The sequence below is a fragment of the Staurois parvus genome, unplaced genomic scaffold, assembly GCF_062004578.1.
Source record: "Staurois parvus isolate SC_StPar_1 unplaced genomic scaffold, SC_StPar_1.0 ptg000186l, whole genome shotgun sequence".
NCBI lineage: Eukaryota > Metazoa > Chordata > Amphibia > Anura > Ranidae > Staurois > Staurois parvus.
In genome coordinates, this window is record NW_028317982.1 from 26,417 (window position 1) to 51,441 (window position 25,025).

Sequence of the window (25,025 nt, forward strand, 5' to 3'; positions counted from 1 at the left end):
GTTCAGCTCAAATACAATACAAAAGCATGCTACCTCTAGGATTTACAAAATTCTAACTGAAATAAGTAGGAGCTTGGAACAAAATTGAAAGAACAAAAAAAAAAAAATAAAATGTTTAGGATTAGATTAACACATGGGGCGGTGAATATGAATATAGTTGAAATTATAAAGGTCTTCCAAGATCGTATATTACACCTACTGTAGCACATAAACAAGAACCAGAGGTCTCCCCTTTGTGATGGAGAGGGTGTGGAGGCAAGGGAACAATGGCACAAGGGGGAAGGGTATATGCACCAGGCTTCATTTTTTTTTTTTTTTTTTAACTTAACTCTATTGCTCTCAAGTACCGGGTTAACAAGCTCCTTTGCGATAGCATTTTGCTGTAACAGGTTCTCTGTAATGAGACACCAGGGGCCTATTAGACCCCTAATGCTTCCCCTGCCCTCCACTGAAGCTAAATGGAGCACACACACATTCCACGGGTCCAATAAAAGTGATCAGATGGCTGCACAACCACCAGATCAACTTCATCTGAAAGTCCATAGTCAGCTTGTAATGCTTATGCTGTGTGTGTAAACCCCCTTCTGCTGCCGCCAACATAAATCTAATGTCCAGTTGCACAGATGGGGGGAGCCTGCTGGATTGCAAAATAAAGGTAAGTATTACACCTTACTCCTCCATTCCTAAAGACAAGCATTTAACCCTTGCAATGCAGGGCAGGCCAGCCGCATGGGTATTTTTTTTTGTAATTCCCAGAGTTAGGCTTCAAAGAAATTCGGACTCAAAATGGATGCTTTTGTACAGACAGTCCATGCAAACAGTGCATGAAAAGAAATTCAGGCAAAGCACTCAATGCACCAAAATGCAACATCAAGCATTTACTAGCAGGTATACTTTTACTACAGAAGAGACACTGAGCACATGCCTTAGATTCCTAAATGATTTAATGCCCATACCTACGCATGCAAGAAAGTTAAACCATCTGTGGCTGGCCAATGAAAATGACAGAAGTGGTCAAACCCAGAAGACTAGGCAAGGATGCCAGTGACGGTTTGCAGATTTCACAACTCTGGAGGGATTGTTCTGGCAGATAAGTGCGCCAAATGCGTAGTATGAAAAGTGCCCACCCACCACAATGCAGACTTTAGTTCTCCTTTAAGGCCTCATACACAGACAGTAAAGAAGCAGTAAAAACCAGGTGGTTGATCTGCATTTTTACTGCCTATCTATAGCCTAACATGGCAGCCAGGGGAGTTCAGCAATATTCATTCAGCCTGTCAAAATTTACCCATTGATGTCAATGGGGCCACACTGCAAGTGCTTGGTCTGTGATTGTGGTGTGGTAGTCTCGTGCAAACCCCCTCTGGGCAGACAGACCACACACACACACACACACACACACACACACGGCAGCAGCATCTCCTGATGGCTTGCAACCCTTTCCACAGCTTGCTTAAAATGCGATCCACTGTGGGTCACTTTTCAGAGGATTAGATAACACTGCCATTCATGAGTACCTGAAATACAGTGGTAATACTTTATCCAATGAGCCTGTGGGCATAGGGTTGCCTACCTCACAGCTGCCGTTACAAGGTCACTATTAAGTTATTCAGGCAGCCGCCAGTGCCTTGTCTGCCCAAATACAAACTTTATAAATACAATAATCTGTGTTACCCAATGGCCATTGAGTATAGCAGTGATTTCTAGCAGCTTCCATCACGTCCACAGTCACTGATCATCCCTTGTGTCACGTCCACAGTCACCGATCATCCCTTGTGTCACGTCCACAGTCACCGATCATCCCTTGTGTCACGTCCACAGTCACCGATCATCCCTTGTGTCACGTCCACAGTCACCGATCATCTCTTGTGTCATGCCCATAGTCTTGGACGATATCCTGTTGCGTGTCTGCGATAAGGAGCCGTACTTGAAGCCCCCCATATTAAGAAAGCTAGCCACCACTGATCTATGCGGTCAACATTGATGGGCATAATGAGAGGATCTGTGTATTGCCATTTCTGCAGCCAGTGCAGCAGCTCGAACTGGCATCAGAATTAAATTTCAGCAGCTATGCAGGGGATTCTGGGCGTTCAATATAAACAAAGGGCTACAATTGATTACGTGCACATTTAGCAACTAATGACTATTTCATAGCATTTACTAAATAAGAGTTTTGTATATATACCCTGAGATCTAAATATTTTTGAGGGTTAAAAACAAAAACACAGCAGAGGATGCTCACAATGGTAATGAAATGTAAATATTTTAAGCCTCAAAAAAGTCCCAGCATTTTTTTTTTTAAGTACTTACACAACCAGGCTACCGTCACCCCTTTGACATGGTTCTCCAATAGTTTGATAGCATGTCTTTTAACCCTTTCATTACAGTGACCTTTTCCCCTATTTGCACATATGAAAACACACACACACACACACACACACACACACACACACACACACACACACACACACACACACACACACACACACACACACACACTTTCTGAAATCAGAGGACCCCAAAAACATCATAACAAGTGCTTCCCCCCCAAAAAAATGCATAAGTAGTTTTCTAGCAAAAAAATTATGTTTTTACGTGTAGGAGAGGAATGTCAGAATTGGTCCAGACTGGAAGTGGTTAAGCTTACATTCATGCAAAGAGCCATCTTTGCCCACACAGGACACACACGTGTTGCATGCATTCATGTGCAGGCAGTCCCATGTATGTCTATTGGGATGCAGAGCTGCACAGACACAGCCGCTGGTCCTAATTTTACAGCTGCATGTCCCTGAAAGCACACTGTGTTGAGGGACCTGCACCCATGTTACATTGGGACCAGTGGCTGTGAGTCCGTGCACCAATAAACATGAATTAGACTGCCTGCAATCGCATGTAACACCTGTGCATCCCGTGTGGGTAACCATGGCCCTCTGCACAGATGCAGCGCTTGAGTTCATGTGAAATGAGGCCAAACACATTACATTTTTCAGTCATTATAAAAATAAATTAAAAATGAAAGAAGTCAAGTATATAGTCTTTGTACACCCCTTGAGGGACTGATGTGAATGTACAATATATGTAAATAGATGCATAAATTGACAGCACTAGATAAGTACCTATAAAAAAAAAATCAATCAATACCAAAAATAAATAAAGACAAAATTTCGTGAAGTCACAAAATGACAAACTACAACATCCAGATCCTCACTTGTAAACACAGTACACGTTGGGGCAGCATAATAGTTGGTCCTTCTGCTTTGCGGCATTACAGTCATTGCTTAAAATCCCAGTTAGGACACTATCAGCATGGAATGTGTGTTCCCCCTTTGCTTGTGTCAGTGTACTCCGGTATCCTCCCACATTCCATAAACATGCTGGTAGGTTCATTGGCTCCTGTCTAAACTGGTCCTAGTACATGCATATATGGGAGATACGGACCTTACCATGTAAGCTCCATAAAAAGGGAGAGACTGATGTAAATATACCAGAATTCTGTGCTATATAAAGGTCTACAATAAATAAAAGTGAAATTGTACTTTAAAATCTTAGAATATATATGGTTTGGGGTCAGTTTTCTTTGCTCTCTATTTAACAACAACCCTGAATCTTAGGTTTAGTGAAATTGTTGAACGGTTGACAACTGGGGCAAAGACAGATCATTTCTTAGTACTGTCAAAGTTCATAAGTCATCACACTAAAGGAACAACAGAATTTCTAGGGTCTGGACAGCTAATTGAGTCTACTTCCTGAATTTGAGATTTGCATATTATATTTCTATCTTTTGTAGCACCAGAGGCTCAAAAAGTTGGGAGAAGGAGCAATGCGAAAACACAAAACACCCTAATTTTTTCTTTTTTTTTTTAAATTCAATTACATTTTCAGTAATCCGTTGGTGCCAATTTAATTCCTGGTATGGACTAAGAAAAAAGGGTTAGATTACCTACAGTCAGGTCCATAAATATTGGGATATCGACACAATTCTAACATTTGTGGCTCTATACACCATCACAATGGATTTGAAATCAAACAAACAAGATGTGCTTTAACTGCAGACTGTCAGCTTTAATTTGAGGGTATTTACATCCAAATCAGGTGAACGGTGTAGGAATTACAACAGTTTGCATATGTGCCTCCCACTTGTTAAGGGACCAAAAATAATGGGACAATTGGCTTCTCAGCTGTTCCATGGCCAGGTGTGTGTTATTCCCTCATTATCCCAATTACAATGAGCAGATAAAAGGTCCAGAGTTCATTTCAAGTGTGCTATTTGCATTTGGAATCTGTTGCTGTCAACTCTCAAGGTGAGATCCAAAGAGCTGTCACTATCAGTGAAGCAAGCCATCATTAGGCTGAAAAAACAAAACAAACCCATCAGAGAGATAGCAAAAACATTAGGCGTGGCCAAAACAACTGTTTGGAACATTCTTAAAAAGTATGAACGCACCGGTGAGCTCAGCAACACCAAAAGACCCGGACGACCACGGAAAACAACTGTGGTGGATGACCGAAGAATTCTTTCCCTGGTGAAGAAAACACCCTTCACAACAGTTGGCCAGATCAAGAACACTCTCCAGGAGGTAGGTGTATGTGTGTCAAAGTCAACAATCAAGAGAAGACTTCACCAGAGTGAATACAGAGGGTTCACCAAAAGATGGAAACCATTGGTGAGCCTCAAAAACAGGAAGGCCATATTAGAGTTTGCCAAACGACATCTAAAAAAGCCTTCACAGTTCTGGAACAACATCCTATGGACAGATGAGACCAAGATCAACTTGTACCAGAGTGATGGGAAGAGAAGAGTATGGAGAAGGAAAGGAACTGCTCATGATCCTAAGCATACCACCTCATCAGTGAAGCATGGTGGTGGTAGTGTCATGGCGTGGGCATGTATGGCTGCCAATGGAACTGGTTCTCTTGTATTTATTGATGATGTGACTGCTGACAAAAGCAGCAGGATGAATTCTGAAGTGTTTTGGGCATTATTATCTGCTCCTATTCAGCCAAATGCTTCAGAACTCATTGGACGCCGCTTCACAGTGCAGATGGACAATGACCCAAAGCAAACTGCAAAAGCAACCAAAGAGTTTTTTAAGGGAAAGAAGTGGAATGTTATGCAATGGCCAAGTCAATCACCTGACCTGAATCCGATTGAGCATGCATTTCACTTGCTGAAGACAAAACTGAAGGGAAAATGCCCCAAGAACAAGCAGGAACTGAAGACAGTTGCAGTGGAGGCCTGGCAGAGCATCACCAGGGATGAAACCCAGCGTCTGGTGATGTCTATGCGTTCCAGACTTCAGGCTGTAATTGACTGCAAAGGATTTGCAACCAAGTATTAAAAAGTGAAAATTTGATGATTACTCTGTCCCATTACTTTTGGGACCTTAACAAGTGGGAGGCACATATGCAAACTGTTGTAATTCCTACACCGTTCACCTGATTTGGATGTAAATACCCTCAAATTAAAGCTGACAGTCTGCAGTTAAAGCACATCTTGTTCGTTTCATTTCAAATCCATTGTGGTGGTGTATAGAGCCAAAAATGTTAGAATTGTGTCCATGTCCCAATATTTATGGACCTGACTGTATATGCTAGCAGCTGTTATTACCTTCAAAGTAGTCCCCTTGTGAAGCAGCACACTTTTCTAGATGACTGTGCCACGGATAGAAACATTCCTTGAATTTGTTTTCTGAAGTACCACACCAAATTTGCATCCATCCTTTGCATTTTTGTCTGCCCACTTTTTACATCATTGTAGACATATACTCTCCCCTCCTTAAAACCACTTATGCCTTTCAAAAACCCTTAAATTCTTCATGGAATGGTCACCATAAGGCTGTTGTAAAACAGAGCTAAGTTTCACTTGGACTTTTACCAATGTTCACGCAAATCATGTAACTGCTTCCATGCCACCCTATAGCAGAAATACTGCTACAGGACGGCATGGGTGCACAAAAATCATATTCATTTATATACACACACTATGTTGCAGTTCTGGGTAGGAGGCGCGCGCACGCCCTACCCTGGCCACCATATGCAGCCTCGGCTGTCAATCACCAGGTCCCAGCTGGCGATTCCCTGACAGCACCTGACAATCTCCGAGTATTACCAACAGGGAAGAGACCTGTATGTAAACAACACAGATCTCTCCCCGGTCAGCTCCTGCCCACTGCTTTGTATGGCTCTGCATAGCAGAGCCATACAGAGCAGTGTGCTTAGAGTGAAACACACACAGCCCACACAGTAAAAACAGCACACAGTTAACCCATTGATCGCCCCACATTTTAATCTCTTCCTGCCCAGTGCTATTAATACAGTGTCAGTGTTTTTTATTAGCACTGATCACTGTATTGGTGTCACTGGGGATGTCAGTGACATAAAGTCAGTTCCACCCGTGTCAGAATGCCCGCTGAAGTCCCACTATAAAAGTTGCTGATCGCCACCATTACTAGAAAAAAAATCCAGTATATGTACACCGCCATTTATAAACGCTATAACTATCACATAAAAGAAATTTACACTTACTAGGATTTTTTTTTTTTTTTAGCAAAAGACATGTAGCAGAATACTTTTGTCTAAAATTTGATGAAATTTGATTTTTTTTTTTTTATTACTAGATATGTTTAAACAGCAAAAAGTCAAAAATATAGTTTGTTTTTTTCCCCAAAATTGTCAGTCTTTTTTTGATAATAGCGCAAACAATACAAAAAACACACATGCAATCAAATACCACTGAAAGAAAGCTCGATTTTTGGGGGAAAAAAAATATTTTTTATTTAATTTGGGTGCAGCGTTGCATGACTGCGCAATTGTCAGTTAAAGTAAAGCAGCGACGTATCGCAAAAAATAGCGTAGTCAGGAGGGGGGAGGGGGGGGTAGTAAATCCTCTGGAGGGCAAGTGGTTAATTAGCTACTCCAGATCACACACAATCACACACTACTCCATAAAGATGAAGTCAACTGGTCTGCGACCCAGGCAAGTGCAAGATAGAATATGTCAGAACACGCTCAAGTGTGAATGGCTGTGTGACTCACCATCATAGTACTACGATGCAGGTATTCCAAGAATGAAATTGTCACACTTTCTTAAAAATGTATTTATTAATTCATTCTACAGATCCAAAATGTTCTGGGAATTTTAGGTAAATTTTCAAGACAAAAAAAAATAAAAAAAAGTGCATTTTAGGATTTGTGAGAACACTGGAAAATTTGGCCTAGCAACAAAAGTGTTAAAGTTCAGTCACTCTTAAATTTTAGCTGGTGTGCAAAGAATGCTGAGGGAGGAAATCTCAGTGATAAACACACATCTATGAGATAATTGAGAGTTCTTTAGACATACCTGGCATGGCTGTAAAGACTCCAGGGGATCCAGGACTGGAAGGTCCTGCTTTATGGGCCTCTTCTTGCACCTCTGTATCAGTAGCTGCATTTAGCTGCGATCGGCCAAGTACATGCGGGGCAGCGGCTGGCTCCGACTCCATATTTTCTGGAAGAAATAAACAGTCACATATTTCTCTACTGGAACATCATTGTGCTAATTACCATTTTATCACAGACAGTACTCAATTGTTTCATTTACTGAAGACCAGTCCATCACAGAGGATTCCAAAAATGGTGCAACTATGCAGCGTTCTGACACTTTCCAGAACAATCAGCATGATAAAAAACAGAAAATAATGATATGATGCTGACTGAACTGTCACAATACCATGAATTACATGTCCTGCAAAAGCCAGAAAAATCTCTTCTCTTAGCTACAGAGTTTATTGCTTCTTGATCAACATCCAAGTTACAGCAAGAGACGTTTTTTTTCAGAACTAAAGAATAAACCCAATAAATTATTCATGCCCAGTTACAGAGGAAAAAAAAAAAAAGTCAATGCGTATCTAAACCCAGCAACAAAAAAAATATTAGTATTACAGCTTACTGTTCCTTACATGTGGTGGCTGCATTCATTTTCCTTTTTCACGGTTTTACATTTTATTATAACCTGGCGATCCTGCCAATCAATCACTCACTTCACTGTCCTAGGGTGACAACTGCACTGAGCAGTGCTGTCACTCTGGGACAGGGAACGTGTTAGGACTACATGACACCTCCCTGTCATAACAGGGGGAGGTGTTTAGTAGTCCACCGAGATAGGGAAACAATGCTAACTGATAACAGTCCAGAGGTGGCAAGTGCAGCAAGTTATCAGCTCAAAAGAAATCTGACTGAAAGAACGTTTATTTTTGGCATTTTTCAAACAAGGTGCATAAACCAGAGTTGTGGTGTGAATGGGGCACAAAGGAAACAACGGTTTTAGATGTCTGTTGCAGTGACTGGCAATCAGAAAAACAGTCACATCATATTGTATGAAAGGGTCCTAGCTTTATTCTGAACATTTCCAATTTCCCCATTGTTCATATACACTGACATTTACATTTCATCTTAAACAATATTTTCAGAAAGCAGAGAATCGTAAAGAGAAACTGCAGTATGCCCCTCGTCCCCAGGATTCCCCCTTTACCTGTCATGCAGTGTTCTCCTCAATTCTAATACTCAGCTGCCCAGTGGATTCAGCATTGTCCAGCTTTAATTTGCTGTACTGCTGCCTAAGCCCAGTTGCTGTGCCCCCAACTTTGTTTCTGACGTCATTGGGGGCCAGGTGCTTCTTTCTAGACAGTCCAACACCTTGGCGATGTAAGGCAGGTCTTTCCTCCTTGGGTTGGGAGCCAGGGTATTCTAGGCAGGGCCATCTTAATGCATAAGCCCCCCTGGGCACTACCCAGGAGTCTCAGGTGCATGGGGGCCCCATGGCAATCTTGCATTAAATTATACTTGCCAGTTGTCCCGGATTTGCCAGCACAGTCATGCATTTTACCAGGCTGTCCCGGGATGGCCATGTCCCAGGCAGCATCCAGGAACCGGTGTTTTGCCCTCCTGATCTGGAATGCCATTTTCGTCTAGGCAAGACGGTGTGGTCAAACAGCAGCACATCAGTGCAAAAGCACCCTAAACAAACATTTAAGATGCGGGGTTGTTTGGTTTTTTTTTTTTTTTTGTGTAGGTAATAGGAAAGTATGACCAGTCTGTTCATGTAGTGCGACCTTACACTCTCTGGCACTCAAGTAGCATCAAAGTAATGCAAGAACCTTTTATGTGTCTAAAGTCAATTTTTAATTTTGGCTCATCAGAAAGTATGACAGTTCTGCCCATGTAATGTGACTTTGATACTACTTGAATGCCAGAGATTGTAAAGTCACACTACATGAACAGACCTCTCATGCTTTCCTATTAGCAAAAAAAAAAAAAAAAAAAAAAAAAGCGTTCACGCCCCCTCCCCACAATGTTAACCATTACCCGCCCGGCCAATGGCCGTTTGGCGGCCGCAAAAATGCACTAGATTTCCGGGTGGACGCCATATGGTGTACTCCCGCACATGCGCAGTTTTCATGTTTGCAGAGCCGCGCATTCTGTCACCGGCCGTGTACCTCGGACACGGCCGATGACAGATCTGAGTACCGGTCCCGTTACCGGTACCATGTGACCAATCACAGCAGGTCACATGACAGTTGTACACAATGGATGGCTTCATTCATGCCATCCATTGTATACTAGTGTCTAGCTGTGAATGGCCACAGCGATCACATGCACAAAAAAAAAAAAAAAAAAAAAAAAAACACAACCCTAAATGAATCGATGTCATTCAGGTAAATGCTTGCTTATAGCAAAGCAATTCTTTGCTATAAACAAATTGTGTAAAAAAAAAAAAAAAAAACACCACACACAACTTCAAAAAAACTCGCCATTCCTCTTATGAAGTACATCGGACTGTCTGGGGATATCTGTACTGTTCTGACATTCTTGGACCTCAAGAAATTAGATTGGCTGTCAGTACTTCAGGATTGATCAATATTCAGATCTATACCATAGTTTGTGAACTCTATAACTTTCCTACAGACTAAAAAATACATCCTAATTTGGGTTATTTTCACCAAAGACATGTAGTAGAATACATCTCGGCCTAAATTTATGAAGAACAATTATTTATTTGTAAACTTTTATAACAGAAACAAAGAAAAAACGGGGTTTTTTTTTTGAAAATGTTCAGTCTTTTTTTGTTAATTTAGCAAAAAATAAAAACCCCGGCGGTGATTAAATACCACCAAAAGAAAGCTCTAGTTGTGTGAAGAAAATGATAAAATTTTAGTTTGGGTACAATGTTGTATGACCGCGCAATTGTCATTCAAAGTGTAAGAGCGCTGAAACCTGAAAAATGGCCTGGGCAGGAAGGTGTAAAAGTGCCCGGTATGGAAGTGGTTAAATGTGTGAAAAGCACATCAAAAATGCATCCACTGCAACCCGCATAGATGTGAACCTAGCCTCAGAGCTAATCATTGGAATCCCTGACTTTGGACATCTCACAGAACTCCTTTTTGGTGCAAGGAAGATACCATAAAGCACAGTAAAAGTAATAAATACACACAAGCACAATGACATCTGAAAATTCTTATCCAATAGGATCAATTTTGATCACTCTGCACCAAGCAAAAAACTAAGCAATATTAGTAGAGAAGAATGTCGGTGTGGATCAAACACAACGGATCAGTCACAATGTTGGCGATCTTGGCGTTGCGGCCAGAAATCAGGCATTGTATGGGTTAATGCCCAAGTGTGATGATCATTAGTCATGAATGTTGCAAGAGCTCAGTTTCTGCCCAAGGTTTAATGGTTAGTTCCCTTTTCTCCATAGAAAGGAGTGGTCCCTCCTGTCAACAATACTCCAACAGAATGCAGGAGGAAAAGCAAGGCAGATTACAGAAGGGCGATCCTGGTTATCTTTTTGGAAGAGATCTGACCAACCTGCACTCCTTACTTGCTCTGTGGCACTTGGGGCCCCAGCAGGCAGTGTTTAGAGCATCGATTTGTAGGGCCTTTTCACACTATGGGGTAGTTTTACTAAAACTGGAGCACTCAGAATCTGGGGCAGCTGTGCATGGCAGCCAATCAGCTTCTAACTTCAACTTGTTCGATTAAGCTTTGCCAATAAAACCTGGAAGCTGATTGGTTTCTATGCAGAGCTGCACCAGATTCTGCACTCCCCAGTTTTAGTAAATAAACCCCCACGTGTGGTAACTGATGTTTTTCTGCACCTGAGAAGTGCCAGTCACTGCAAGGCCACAAACAATGGTTTTCGATATGCCCAGTACACAATACAATGCTGGTGTGCGGTGCAATGCAGGAATGCTGTATTTTTTGTGCAGCAGTGCCAACACTTTGATGGAGTGCATTGAACACGCTCAATCAAGTTTTTAAAAAAATTAATATTGAAATATTGTATCAAAGTTTACAAAAAAAAAAAAACACAACAACTTTGAGACCCTCTAAAAACGGACATCAACGCGCACAATAAAATGGAGTATTTAGCACACGGCTAGGGTGTCCGGGTCTACAGGCAATGACCTCTAGCAGTCTGATGTGACAAGTCTCCTCTTGCAGTATGTCTCCAACCACACCTGCCTCTGACTATTATCTACAGCAGGGGTGTCAAACTGGCGGCTCTCCAGCTGTTGTGATACTACAAGTCCCATCATGCCTCTGCCTTTGGGAGTCATGCTTGTAACTGTCAGCCTTGCAATGCCTCATGGGACTTGTAGTTTGGCAACAGCTGGAGGGCTGTCAGTTTGACACCCCTGGTCTATGCCTACAATCTTGGGCAGTCTTCTGTAGCATTCAGATAAAGGTTTTATCACCATTCTTAATGGCATTCCACTCTTCGGCAAAACGCCTGTTTTTGTGCATGAAAAACTGCATGTGCCACAGCCCCATGAGGCCCAATTGTTAAAGGGTCTGGGCTTTCTTCACCCACATTTCTCGTGGGTACAGCAGCCCACCTAAATGAATAGTCTGCAGCACCCACTGTATATCCCTGTTGGGGAGATTCACCCCTCTGTACTGGAGACCATTGTCATGGGAAAAAAAAAAGAAAAAAAAAAAAGGGAAACCCAACATTTTAACACGGTCCCCAGAATAAGAGATGATCTTTCAATTAGGATGACTACGAGGTGAATGCCCGTTCACTCTGGGAGATTTCCTCTAACTTCCGGTTGCTCGTTACGGACAGGAGGTGAAGGGAAATCTCCATAATGGGACACAGACAGCAAAAATAATAAGCTGGGGGGGTTTTACTCTTCCCTACTCACAACTATAAATAAACACAGTATCGGCTCTACATACAGCTTGAAGGGATTCTGTGGCTTTGAAAGATTTTTTAGGAAGTTGCATGGGGGTCATACACATGCAGTCTCTCTTCGGCGATATAATGCCCTAATGCCCCTACCTGCCTGCTTGCTGTCTTCTCCAGAATATCAACTTAGCCAGCATGGTCCCTTGAGTGCCAGGATGACTGACTACTGCACATGCAAAGGAGTGGTGTCATCCCGCACAGGTCAATAAAGATGGCCCAAGATCAGCACCCTGCAGGAGATGCTGGTGAAGGACAGGGACCATGGAAGGAGATGTGTTAGGGCTCGTTCACACTTGGCTGTTTTACCAATGCTTGCCAAACGCCCCTATAGCGTTTGGCAAGCGTTGGTCCGGCGTTTGCGGAACGTTTTTTAACGCTCGGCAAACGCCGCATGCGCGGTTTAGCGGCGGTTGTCAAGCGTTAATAACGCCCCACAAATGCATAGAAGGCAGTTTGAGTGGTGTTACCGCTCCGCAAATGCCCCGCAACCGCACACGCCGGCCGGGCGTTTGCGGAGCGGCACCATAGACGAGAATAAGAGGCTTCAACGCCTCCTGACTCGACCAGGGGCGTCCGTTTTGACGCGACGCGACACAAACGCTCCGTTAGAACAGCACCATGTGCTGTAATGTGCAGAATTGGCAGAGGCGTTTGGGAAGCAGTAAAAACACTTCCCAAACGCCTCTCTGCCGCCTGCACACAACGCTAGTGTGAACGTAGCCTTAAGCTCGGTTTTATGAACCGCTTTTATGACCTGCAGAAGCTGGTGGGTTCCCCATCACATGATCAGTGTCACAGCCAATCACATGGTTGCACCTGCCAACATTAAAAAGGAGCTCCAGTCATATCTGTAAAAATTTAAAGTCAGCAGCTGCAAAAACTGTAGATACTGACTTTTAATAAACAGCCATTCACCTGTCCCAGGATCCAGCAGAGTGCTCACCCGAGCCATTTTCTCCATCCGTTTTTGGTTCCAGACGCTGACATTTTAAAGTGGTTGTAAAGGCTCAAGGTTTTTTACATTCATATATTCTACGCATGAAGGTTAAAAAAAACAAAAAAAGAAAAAAAACAAAACAAAAAACCCACAACCTGTGTGCAGCTCCCCCTCAGCCCCCCTATTACTTACCTGAGCCCAATCACGATCCAGCGATGTGCAAGAGCCTCGGCTCTCTAGGGACTCTCCCTCATTGGCCGAGCCAGCAGTGGGAATCATTGGCTCCCGCTTCTGTCAATCACAGCCAGTGAGGCAATGTCAGGAGAGAGGAGGTGGGGCCGGACCGCATCTGTGTGTGAATGGACATGCAAAGCAGCAGCTCAGGAGCAAGGCTGCTTGCTCTGGGGGCAGGAGGGAGAACCCAGGAGGGCTAGTGGGGGATCTGAGAAGAGGAGGATCAGGGCTGCTATATGCAAAACCACTGCACACAGCAGGCAAATATGACAGGTTTTTTTTTTCCCCCCCTCTTTAAAAAGCTAGGCACCCACTGCGCTTGCATGAGCCATGCTACACATTGTGAATGGTCCCGCAGTCTTCCGGGGTGAGTAGTAGAAGAAGTGCAGATGCCTGGTTTTGACAGGTACCCACTCTTTTCTTCCCCCAAAAAAGTACAATTTTTCATAAACAGCAGCGGGAGAGGAAGCCTTAAAGCGGAATATCCTCTCGACCGCTCAAGTGGAGCGGTGTTAAGAACCGCGCATAGAAACGCAATCCAGATGTGTTCTGGATGCATTTCCACATGTGCATTTTAGATGTGTTCCAGTGTTTTTGATGCATTAAAGTTAATTTTTCCTTCAAATAAGGACATGTGCGTTTTACCGCATTCCAGTACAGTTCTGTGCAGAAAAAAAAAAAAAATGCAGCACGTTCTACTTTTTTTTTTCCTGCAACTGGAATGCACTGGAGCTGCAAGCACAGATGTGAACTATGACATTGACAACTGTGTAATCTGTTTTCTGTGCATTTTGGATGCGGACAAAAAAAAAAAAAAAAAAAAAAAAAAGCAACTGGCAGGCTTGGGAGCACATCATAACATGTGACAGCCATTCACAATGATTCTATGTTTGGGAGCCTGCCTAATGGGCTCCAGTGCTAAAGCTCAACTTTGGACAAATTTGAAACTATCCCTTGCAGTGGGGCTGTGTCTGCACCACAAGGGTTAATTGCTCATTTTTTTCCCCAGGGGAGAGAATGCAGTTTTACTTACCTAATCCAGGAGATGACACTCCCCCAGATCCCACAGTAGGCATGTCGTTTCACATCATCATGTCCAATGCAGGGCTACGGACCCTGCTCTGGTCTTGATGACATCAGAACCCCAGGCTGCTGGAGTGTGGTGGATGGTCTAGCTATGGGGAGAAGCACAGGTCAGGTAAGTAAATGAGTGGTAAGTACTTCTGCCTGGCACCATTAAGGTTGTTGGTTCGAATCTTAACCACAACACCACCTGCCTGGAGTCTGAATGTTCTCCCTGTGCGGGTTTCCTCCCACACTCCAAAGACATGCTGGCAGGTTAACCAGCTCCTGTCTAAATTGGCCCTAGTACTGCATGAATGTGAGCTAGGGACCTTAGATCGTACGCCCCTGGAGGGTTAGGGACTGATGTGAATGTACGTGAAGTGCTACATAAATTGTTGGCGATTTAAAAGTACCTGAAATGAATCTCCTTTTATTATACAAAGCCTAGGCACAGCCCAACTGGGAGGGATCTTCTTTGCCTGGAGTTGGGCTTTTAAAACCATGTAAAGGGCCAGCAAGAACAAGTTAAAGGGAGGCAGTGAGGGGAACCCATGGGGGAGCCCCAGTGATCTCCTTCATTCCTGGCTGTCATCCTGACCTGTAACAAGCAGACAAGGCATGAGTGCTGACCTTGCTGGGCTTCACTTGCTACATGCTTGTCCTGGGTCCATGACTGCAGTGAATCCAGGATCACCAGAACAGCCCCGGGGCAAAGGCAGAGCTCACACCCCTCCCTGTGCAGAGTGACAACAAAGACCTACCATGCAGGCAGAGGAGCCAGCTTCCTCCACGGGGGTCCTCCTTGTAGTGTCAGTCCCGGTGTCCTCTGTGCACTCAGTCCCAGCAGTCCCGGTGTCCTCTGTGCACTCAGTCCCAGCAGTCCCGGTGTCCTCTGTGCACTCAGTCCCAGCAGTCCCGGTGTCCTCGGTTAGGTGGTCACAGCTCAGCCTTGCTCACATTACTTCCACCATCCACTCTGCAATTCCACACCCACCGCTGCCAGCAGCCGGACAGGACAGTCAATCTATTGCGCTCGGCATGACTCACCCCGGCAAGCTGCAGTGAGGCTCGGCGCTGGATTGCTCTCCCCTGTGAGAGTCAGCAGACCTGCTCCTGATGTTCATCCACAGAGCTATATAAAGCCCGTCAGTGCAGAGTCAGCTGTGTGCGGCTCAATGAGAGCTCCTCCTACAGGCCGGGGAGATGGGGTCTAGCAGAGCTGCCTGTCCTTCACAAGTCTGGGATATCTGTAGGATGTGGGGTCAGAGTGTCATTTGGGCAGGATGCCATTACACTGTGCACACCCTGGATTCCATCACATGGCACACCACAGGCCCGGAGTGGGGGCACAAAACAGACCCGGGCATTTAACCACTTTCCTACCGGGCACTTATACCCCCTTCCTGCCCAGGCCAATGTTCAGCTTTCAGTGCTGTCATCTTTGAATAACAATTGCACGGTCATGCAACACTACTCATGAAATTTGTATCATTTTTTACACACAAATCGCTTTCTTTTGGTGGTATGTAATCACCACTGGGGTTTTTATGTATTGCACTATAAACAAAAACTTTGTTAAAAAATTGTTTTTCTTTTTTTCTATTATAAAATTTTGCAAACAGGTAATTTTTCCCATTCACTGATGTGCGTTGATGAGGCTGCACTGATAGGCAGTACTGATGGGCACTGATGAGGTGGCACTGGTGGGCATTGATGAGGAGGCACTGATGATGCACTGATATGCAGCACTGATGGGTGGCTCTAACTGATAGCACTGACTGGAGGAACTGACAGATGGCACTGACTGGCGACACTGCTGGGCACTGACAAGTGGCACTTCTGGGTGACACTGCTGGGTACTGACGGGGGGCACTTCTGGATACTGATGGGGGGCACTTCTAGGTGACACTGCTGGGTGAAACTGATAATCAGGGCACTGATGGGTGACACTGATATTAGGGTACTGATGGGTGACACTGCTGGGCAGCACTGATAATTAGGGTGCTGCTGGGTGACACTGATAATCGGTACTGATGGGTGACACTGCTGGGTGACACTGATAATCAATACTGATGGGTGACACTGCTGAGTGGCACTGATAATCAGGGTACTGATGGGTGATACTGCTGGGTGGCACTGATAATCATGGTACTGATCGGTGACACTGCTGGGCCGCACTGATAATCAGGGTACTGATGGACAGCACTGATAATCAGGGTACTCATGGGTGACACTGCTGGGAGGCACTGATTATCAGGGTACTGATATGTGATACTGTTGGACAGCACTGATAATCATGGTACTGATGGGTGACACTGCTGGGCCGCACTGATAATCAGGGTACTGATGGACAGCACTGATAATCAGGGTACTCATGGGTGACACTGCTGGGAGGCACTGATTATCAGGGTACTGATGGGTGACACTGCTGGGCGGCAATGATAATCAAGGTACTGATGGGTGACACTGCTGGGCGGCACTGATAATCAGGGTATTGATGGGCAGCACTGATAATCAGGGTGCTGATGGGTGACACTGCTGGGTGGCAATGATAATCAGGGTACTGATGGGTAACACTGCTGGGCCGCACTGATAATCGGGGTACTGATGGGTGACACTGCTGGGCCGCACTGATAATCAGAGTACTGATGGGTAGCACTGATAATCAGGGTACTGATGGGTGACACTGCTTGGCGGCACTGATAATCAGGGTACTGATGGGTGACACTGCTGGGCGGCACTGACAATCAGGGTACTGATAAATATTATCAGTGCAGATCTCCCCTGTCACATTTGGCAGTTATCAGCAGTACTCTCCTCACACTGTGACAGAATGAGGAAAGCGCAGCCAATAACCGGCAACTGTATTTACAATGTGATCTGCTGTGTCATTAGACACAGCTGATCACGTGGTAAAAGGCCGCTGTGATTGGCCCTTTACCTAATCACGCGATCAGCTGTGTCCGTAGGACACAGCGATCACTGACAGTGCCGGGTGCGCGTTCTGGGAGGATGTCCATGGACACCCTCCCAGAACTGGACAACTACGCTGTAGCTGTCTTTTGGTTATAGCGCAGTTGGGAAGCAGTTAAAGAGGTAGTAAACCTCAGCTTGAGAAAAAAAAAGTCCCCTGGAAGGTAATGTCATATTGTACTAGTATGCATCACATTTTGGTACATTATGCAAGATTTACCATGAAACAAAGCCCTCCGGCATCGCAGTGTCCCCGCTGCAGAGGCCATTTTCACCTGGTCTACCTTTTGGGGCTCACAAGTTCTGGCCATCTGACTGGCCGAGCCACGATGACGTCACTTTCGCGCATGCGCGCTGGAGTCTCTGTGAAGGAACAGCGCGGGTATGCCATTCCTTCAGAGAGCTGGTGCCTACAAGTAAGCAATACAAAATTGAGTTTATTTCCACTCTAAGACTGTGCAGCCCACACTATAACGCGGAGGGGAGTTAAGAAGAATCATTAGGTGGATGGGGGACACACACACCTCCACTTAACCACTTGCCCTCCGGAGGATTTACCCCCCTTCCTGACCAGGTCATTTTTTGCGATACAGCGCTGCGTTATTTTTACTGACAATTGCGCGGTCACGCAACACTGCACACAACTGAAAATTATTATGTCATTTTTCCCCCACAAATAGAGCTTTCTTTTGATGATATTTGATCACCTCTGCATTTTTTATTTTTTGCGCTGTAAACAAAAAAGACTGACAATTTTGAAAAAAATATATTTTTGTCTTTTTCTTATAAAACATATCCAGTTAAAAAAATAAAATAAATACAAATTCTTCATAAATTTAGGCCAAAATGTATTCTGCTGCATCTCTTTGATAAAATAAAATCCCAACAAGTGTATATTAATTGGTTTACATTAAAGTTATAGCGTCTACAAATGTCAGCATATACACTGCTCAAAACAATTAAAGGAACGCTTTTTAATCAGAGTACAGCATCAAGTCAGTTAAACTCCTGGGATATTGATCTGGTCAGTGAAGTAGCAGAGGGGGTTGTTAATCAGTTTCAGCTGCTTTGGTGTTATTGAAATTAAAAACAGGTGCACTAGATGGGCAACAAAGAGACGACCCCCAAAACAGGAATGGATTTACAGGTGGAGGCCACTGACATTTTTTCCCCTGCTCATCTTTTCTGACTGTTTTTCACTAGTTTTGCATTTGGCTAGGGTCAGTGTCACTACTGGTAGCATGAGACATACCTGGACCCTACAGAGGTTGCACAGGCAGTCTCACTCCTCCAGGATGGCACATCAATATGTGCCATTGCCAGAAGGTTTGCTGTGTCTCCCAGCACAGTCCCAAGATGTAGGAGATTCCAGGAGACAGGCAGTTACTCTAGGAGAGCTGGACAGGGCCATAGAAGGTCCTTAACCCATCAGCAGGACCGGTATCTGCTCCTTTGTGCAAGGAGGAACAGGATGAGCATTGCCAGAGCCCTACAAAATGACCTCCAGCAGGCCACTGGTGTGAATCTCTCTGACCAAACAATCAGAAACAGACTTCATGAGGGTGGCTTGAGGGCCCGACGTCCTTTAGTGGGCCCTGTGCTCACTGCCCGGCACCATAGAGCTCGATTGGCATTTGCCATTGAACACCAGAATTGGCAGGTTCACCACTGGCACCCTGTGTTTTCACAGACGAGAGCAGGTTCACCCTGAGCACATGTGACAGACGTGAAAGGGTCTGGAGAAGCCATTCTGCTGCCTGTAACATCGTTCAGCATGACCGTTTTGGTGGTGGGTCAGTGATGGTCTAGGGAGGCATATCCATGGAGGGACGGACAGACCTCTACAGGCTAGAGAATGGCACCCTGACTGCCATTAGGTATCGGGATGAAATCCTTGGACCCATTGTCAGACCCTACACTGGTGCAGTGGGTCCTGAGTTCCTCCTGGTGCACGACAATGCCTGGCCTCATGCAGGCAGTTCCTGGAGGATGAAGGAATTGATACCATTGAATGGCCCCCACGCTCGCCTGACCTAAATCCAATAGGACACCTCTGGGATATCATGTTTCAGTCCATGTATCTAACTATGGTGTGGGTGCAGTGTGCTGCTTTTACTCATGTGGTGTGTCTTTCGTCTTTCCCTGGAACGAAAAGGTTCCAGGGAGAGAAGATCCAGCTAGATCCTGTGCCTGTATTTACAAATACAGGCACATCTCTGCTTCTCCATTCATTGTAGGAGATTAGCATGTCCCTGCCTAACATGTCCTGTAGTGAATGACAGCAGGGTTCAGTGAGGGGATGTGCGCGTCACATTACAAACCGTAAAAACACAGCGACGTAAAGGTACGTCACTGCTCCTGTAGCTGCCGCCCATCCGCAGTACATTGTGGGCGGGCGGTCTTTAACCACCTCAATAGAGGGCACTTTTACCCCCTTTCTGCCCAGACCAATTTTCAGCTTTCAGCGCTATCACACTTTGATTGATAATTACTCATTCATGCAACACTGTAAATTTTTGTCCTATTTTTCACAAAAATAGAGCTTTCTTTTGGTGGTATTTAATTAGCACTGGGTATTTTTTGCGCTATTAATTAAAAAAGAACAAAAAGTTTGAAAAAAAAACATTTTTCTTTGTTTCTGTTATAAAATTTTGCAAATAAGTAATTTTTCTTCATAAATTTGGGCCGAAATGTATACTGCTACATTGCTTTGGTAAAAATAATCCCAATCCGTGTGTATTATTTGGTCTGTGTGAAAGTTATAGAGTCTTCAAGCTATGTTACCATTACTGAAAATTGATCACACCTGATCAAACCTGATGTCTCATTTCTTGAGACACAAAAAAGCCAGGACAGTACAAATACCCCCCAAATGACCCATTTTTGGAAAGTAGACATTCCAAGGTATTTAGTAAGACATATGGTGAGTTTTTTGAACCTGTAATTTTTTCCTACAATTCTTTGAATAATGAAGAAAGTAAATAAAATGTGTTTTTGTTTTTCACACAATTGTTATATTAACAGGTTATTCCTCTCACACGGCATATGCATACTTGCAGCTTCACCCCTAAAACACATTCTACTGCTCCTCCTGAGTTTGGAGATACTACATGTGTAAGACTTTTCCACAGCCTGGCCACATACAGAGGCCCAACATTGAAGTAATACCTACAGGCGTTCAGGAGGCATAAATTACACATCTCATTCCCTGACTATCTATTACATTTTTGAAGGCCTTGGAGCACTAGGACAACGGAATTACCCACAAAATGATCCTATTTTTGAAAGCAAACACCCCAATATATATTCTACGAGGCATAATGAGTCTTTTTAACATGTAATTTTTTTCCACAAGTTTTCGAAAAATGTGAAAAGAAAATGAAAATTTATTTTTGCTATAGAAAGTTGTCCATTTATAAGATATTTATAAAACATAGCATGTAAATACCAAAAATTGCACCCCAAAATACATTCTGCTGCTCCTCCTAAGTTTGGGGATACCACATGTGTAAGACTTTTCCACAGCCTGGCCACATCCCGAGGCCCAACATCCAAGTAGCACCTTCAGGCTTCTAACACATAACAAGTACATAGCAAGAATTACACCCCAAAAATAGATTCTGCTTAGCAAAGGGTAAAAAAAAAAATTACCTGTGTGTTTTAGTAGTGCAGTTGTGTACAGAGGAAAGCATTGGTCCAGGCAGTAGACAGGGACGTGGTCAGCGACAGCAAAAGCAATCGCCCAGGCAGCAGGAAGGAATACTGTCCATAGTCACTACAGGCAGCAGTCAGAGATATTGCCAGCACAGCCAAAGCATTGGTCCAGGAAGCAGCAGCCAAATGAGGTGTCCAGGCAGGGACATGGTCAGCACAGTCAAAATATCAGTCCTGGTAGTAGGCAGGAACACGGTCCATAGTACAGGTAGCAGGCAGAAGTGTTGTCAGTTCATGCGGCAGGCAGAGACATGATGGCAGTAAGACAGCAGCAGGCAGAAATATCAGGCTTAGGGCCTTGGTCAGGAAAGACCTGGGCACAGGGGTAGAGGCTTTGTCCCACCCAATCTCTTCGAAGCCTCTGGACTAACAGACCCTTTTCCGGGAATTAACAGACCCTTTTCCAGGAATTACAAAACCCCTCGAGAAAACCAAAAACTTTGTTTTCTCCACTCAGAAAATCTGTTCTTGAGCCCCTCACACACATGTGTTGTCCTTAATCCAACTAATACAGTGGCAGGGCATAAGATCAGTTCAGGAGGCAGGCAAAAAGCATGGTTGAATAATAGTCCAAGGTTAATTCACGTGGAAGGCAGAAACGTGGTTGATAGCTCAAGTGTCAGGCAGAGGCATCGTCAATAAATAGTCCAAGGTCAGTTCAGGTGGCAAGCAGAGGAATTGTTAATAAACAGTCCAGGTCATACAGGGAAATAGCAGATAGTGGACACTGGAGAAATATCTTGACTAATAGTGTAGTGATGTGTGATAGATCTGGAAGCACTCTCCAATACAGAGTCCTGGCTGGGAAGGACATTGGGGACAGTAGTATTGGGTTTCTTTGTGAATTTGGTTACTGGAACATACACAACATTTTTTGGGGGTTTGAAGCCTGTTTGGGTAAGAGGGAGGATATCGGGGAAATGACTCTTATGGAGTCTGGTCACTAAATCAGAGTGAATTTGTTGAGGGGTATGGCAATGTGGATAGCGAAGGGCTATAACAATATCTTCTTGATACTTCAGGTAGGTTAGGGATCTTTGTCTGCACTTAGAAAAGATGACTTATGAATTGTACAGGGCTAACTGAAACAAGTAGATGGCAACCTTTTTATACCGATAGATTGATCTCCTGGTGGCTCATTCATATCCACCTCCCAAGAACTAGTTATAGTCATGTATGCATCTTGGTTTCTGGACGGGACCTTGTCTTGTTTGAAGTTCCACCGAGCTGTCATCATGAATTGAGGAAAGGACATGGACATCTCTTTTATCTTTTTGCAAACTGGCTGTTTCCCCCCATTTTAATTTTGTAGTGACCAATCGTTGTGGGAAGCCCCTGCAGCTGGCCCGTGCTGTCCCACAGGCCACAGTTTTCTTCAAATAACGATGGCGGAATGATGGGAGACTTGTGTAGAAATTATCTAAATACAAATGTTAACCGTTCTCGAATAGCGGTCCTATCAATTTTGCCACTTGTCCCCATATAGGTAGGCCATCCAGAGGGGTCTAGCTGGCTATCCATTCCCTCATAAATCTTGAAGTTGGAGGTATATCCTGTGGTCCTGTCATATGCCTTGTAGAATTTTACTCCATATTTGGCCCGTTTACTGGGGATGTACTGTTTGATGCCAAGCCTTCCAGTAAAGTGGACTGGGGATTCATCCACACAAATATTTTTGTTGGGGGTAAACATTTCCTTGAAGGTACAGCAAAAAAAGTTGATTAGTGGCAGAATTTTGAATAGCTTAACAAAATCAGGATGGTTTCAAGGAGGGCACTGGGTATTATTATTGAAATGCAAAAACCTCATCATCTCATAGCGTGTTCTGGGCATACAAGATGAGTAGACTGGCATATGATGTATAGGTTGGGTAGACCAGTAGGCATGAACTTTTTTTGTCAGTCCCATGTTCAGAGTAAGCCCAAATACAATTTTAGATTCCTCCACGGTGAGGGGTTTTCACACAGATGGGAGGACATATGATGAATTAAGATTGCTGGCTATATATTGACTGGCATACAGGTTACACTCCTTTACAATGAAATTTAGCAGATCTTTAGTAAAAAATAAATGAAAAAAACAAATTGGGGTATAATTTTCTGCTTGTATCTGAGGGCCTGGCTGTGCTGTAAAAGGGGGAAATGTAGGCTCTGCTGAATTAGCAGGCAGCTACATAGGATATAAAAGTACATCTGGGAGGTTAGTATGGGCCCTACCTCATTGTGGATGGGAAACCCTGCTACTAATGCCTGGCCTATCATCTGGGAATGCGGCCCTGCTTGAACTTGCCACTGCGCTACTGGTGGATGCCTGCTCCTCCTCATATCTCCTGAACCTCTTTGTTTGGACTCTCTCCTCCTCAGAATGCGTTGCTGACCCACTGCTTTCATGTGGCTCATACTCAGAATCTGAGTCTGACAGAGACAGTTCCCCGCTACTTTCGTCCATCATACTCTGGATCTGGAAAGCCTCCTCGCTGGTGTATAATTTTTTAGACATATTGTTGTTCACTGGTACAGATGTTTATCACTGGTACAGATGTGGATTTGACACTGATACTTTGTGACAGATATTGATCACTGCTACTGATGTGGATTTGACACTGGTACACTGTGACAGATGTTGATCACTGGTACAGGTGTGGAATTTTATGCTGGTACGTTGTGACAGATGTGGATCACTGGTACAGATGTGAATTTTACACTGGTACACTGACAGATGTGGATCACTGGTACAAATGTGGAATTTATGTGATACGCCGTAATAGATGTGGATCGCTGGTACATATGTGAATTTTACACTGGTACGCCATGACAGATGTGGATCACTGGCACAGATGTGGATTTTACACGGTATGCCTTGACAGATGTGGATCACTGGTACAGATGTGATATTTACACTGGTATGCCGTGACAGATGTGGATCATTGGTACAGATGTGGATTTTACACTGGTACGCTGTGACAGATGTGGATCACTGGTACAGATGTGGATTTTACACTGGTACACTGTGACAGATGTGGATTGCTGGTACAGATGTGGATTTTACACTGGTACTCTGTGACAGATGTGGATCACTGGTACAGATGTGGAATTTTATAATGGTACACCATGACAGATATTGATCACTGGTACACCATGACAAATGTGGATTACTGGTACAGATGTGGATGACAATTGGTACTGTGTGACAGATGTGGATTACTGGTACTGTATGACAGATGTGGATCACTGGTACTGTGTATGATGTGGATCACTAATGCACTAGCCGCTGTGTGGGGGACACTATGGGGTGATGATTGTGTGTAACTCACAGTTATACACAGATCGGCTCTGCTTCTCCTCACTAGCAGGCTCTGTGTGAGGAGAGGTAGAGCCGATCAACTGAATGGCAGCTGTGTTGACATTACATGATGGCTGTGACTGGACACAGCCATCATGTAATCAGAAGGGCCAATCAGAGAGCCCTTCTGCCAAGCGGCATTGTGCTGTGTCCAGGGGACACAGGCACACCAAGAGCAAACAGCTGCACGGCCACATTCTGAGGGACATTCATAAACGGTCACTCAGAACGGCAAAGATCCTACCTAGCCATTTATGTGCCCAGGTGGGAAGCAGTTAAGTGGATAAACACCCCCCCCCCCCACACACACACACTTACATGCACACAAGCATGGTCACATCCACATAAAAAAATCAATGTTCTCTATGGGTAGTGTCACGAAACGCACGCCCACGGCAGCAGGCTAACCGGGAAGTGGGTAAGAGGGAATGAGGGGGCCAATGGTTCCATACCTCTGAAGATGTGCGTGCGCACGTAACGCGTAAGGAGGAGCCTGGACGTCGAGACGCTACGCCGCCGGAGCCACGTGGA

At 44.4% G+C, this 25,025-nt stretch overlaps 1 protein-coding gene across 1 annotated transcript in view; it reads right to left on the reverse strand.

Annotated features, from left to right (window-relative positions):
• LOC149462066 (wolframin-like) overlaps positions 1 to 15,572 on the reverse strand; it is a gene marked incomplete at its 3' end in the record, with an annotated part of 34,551 nt that extends 18,979 nt beyond the window's left edge. Inside the window, exons 1-2 of the mRNA XM_089677489.1 lie at positions 15,227 to 15,572; positions 7,340 to 7,486 (exon numbers count right to left, since the gene is read on the reverse strand). Coding sequence (XP_089533615.1) covers positions 7,340 to 7,481 — 142 coding nt within the window. The remainder of the gene's footprint in view (positions 1 to 7,339; positions 7,487 to 15,226) is intronic.
• Between the last annotated feature and the right edge of the window lie 9,453 nt (positions 15,573 to 25,025).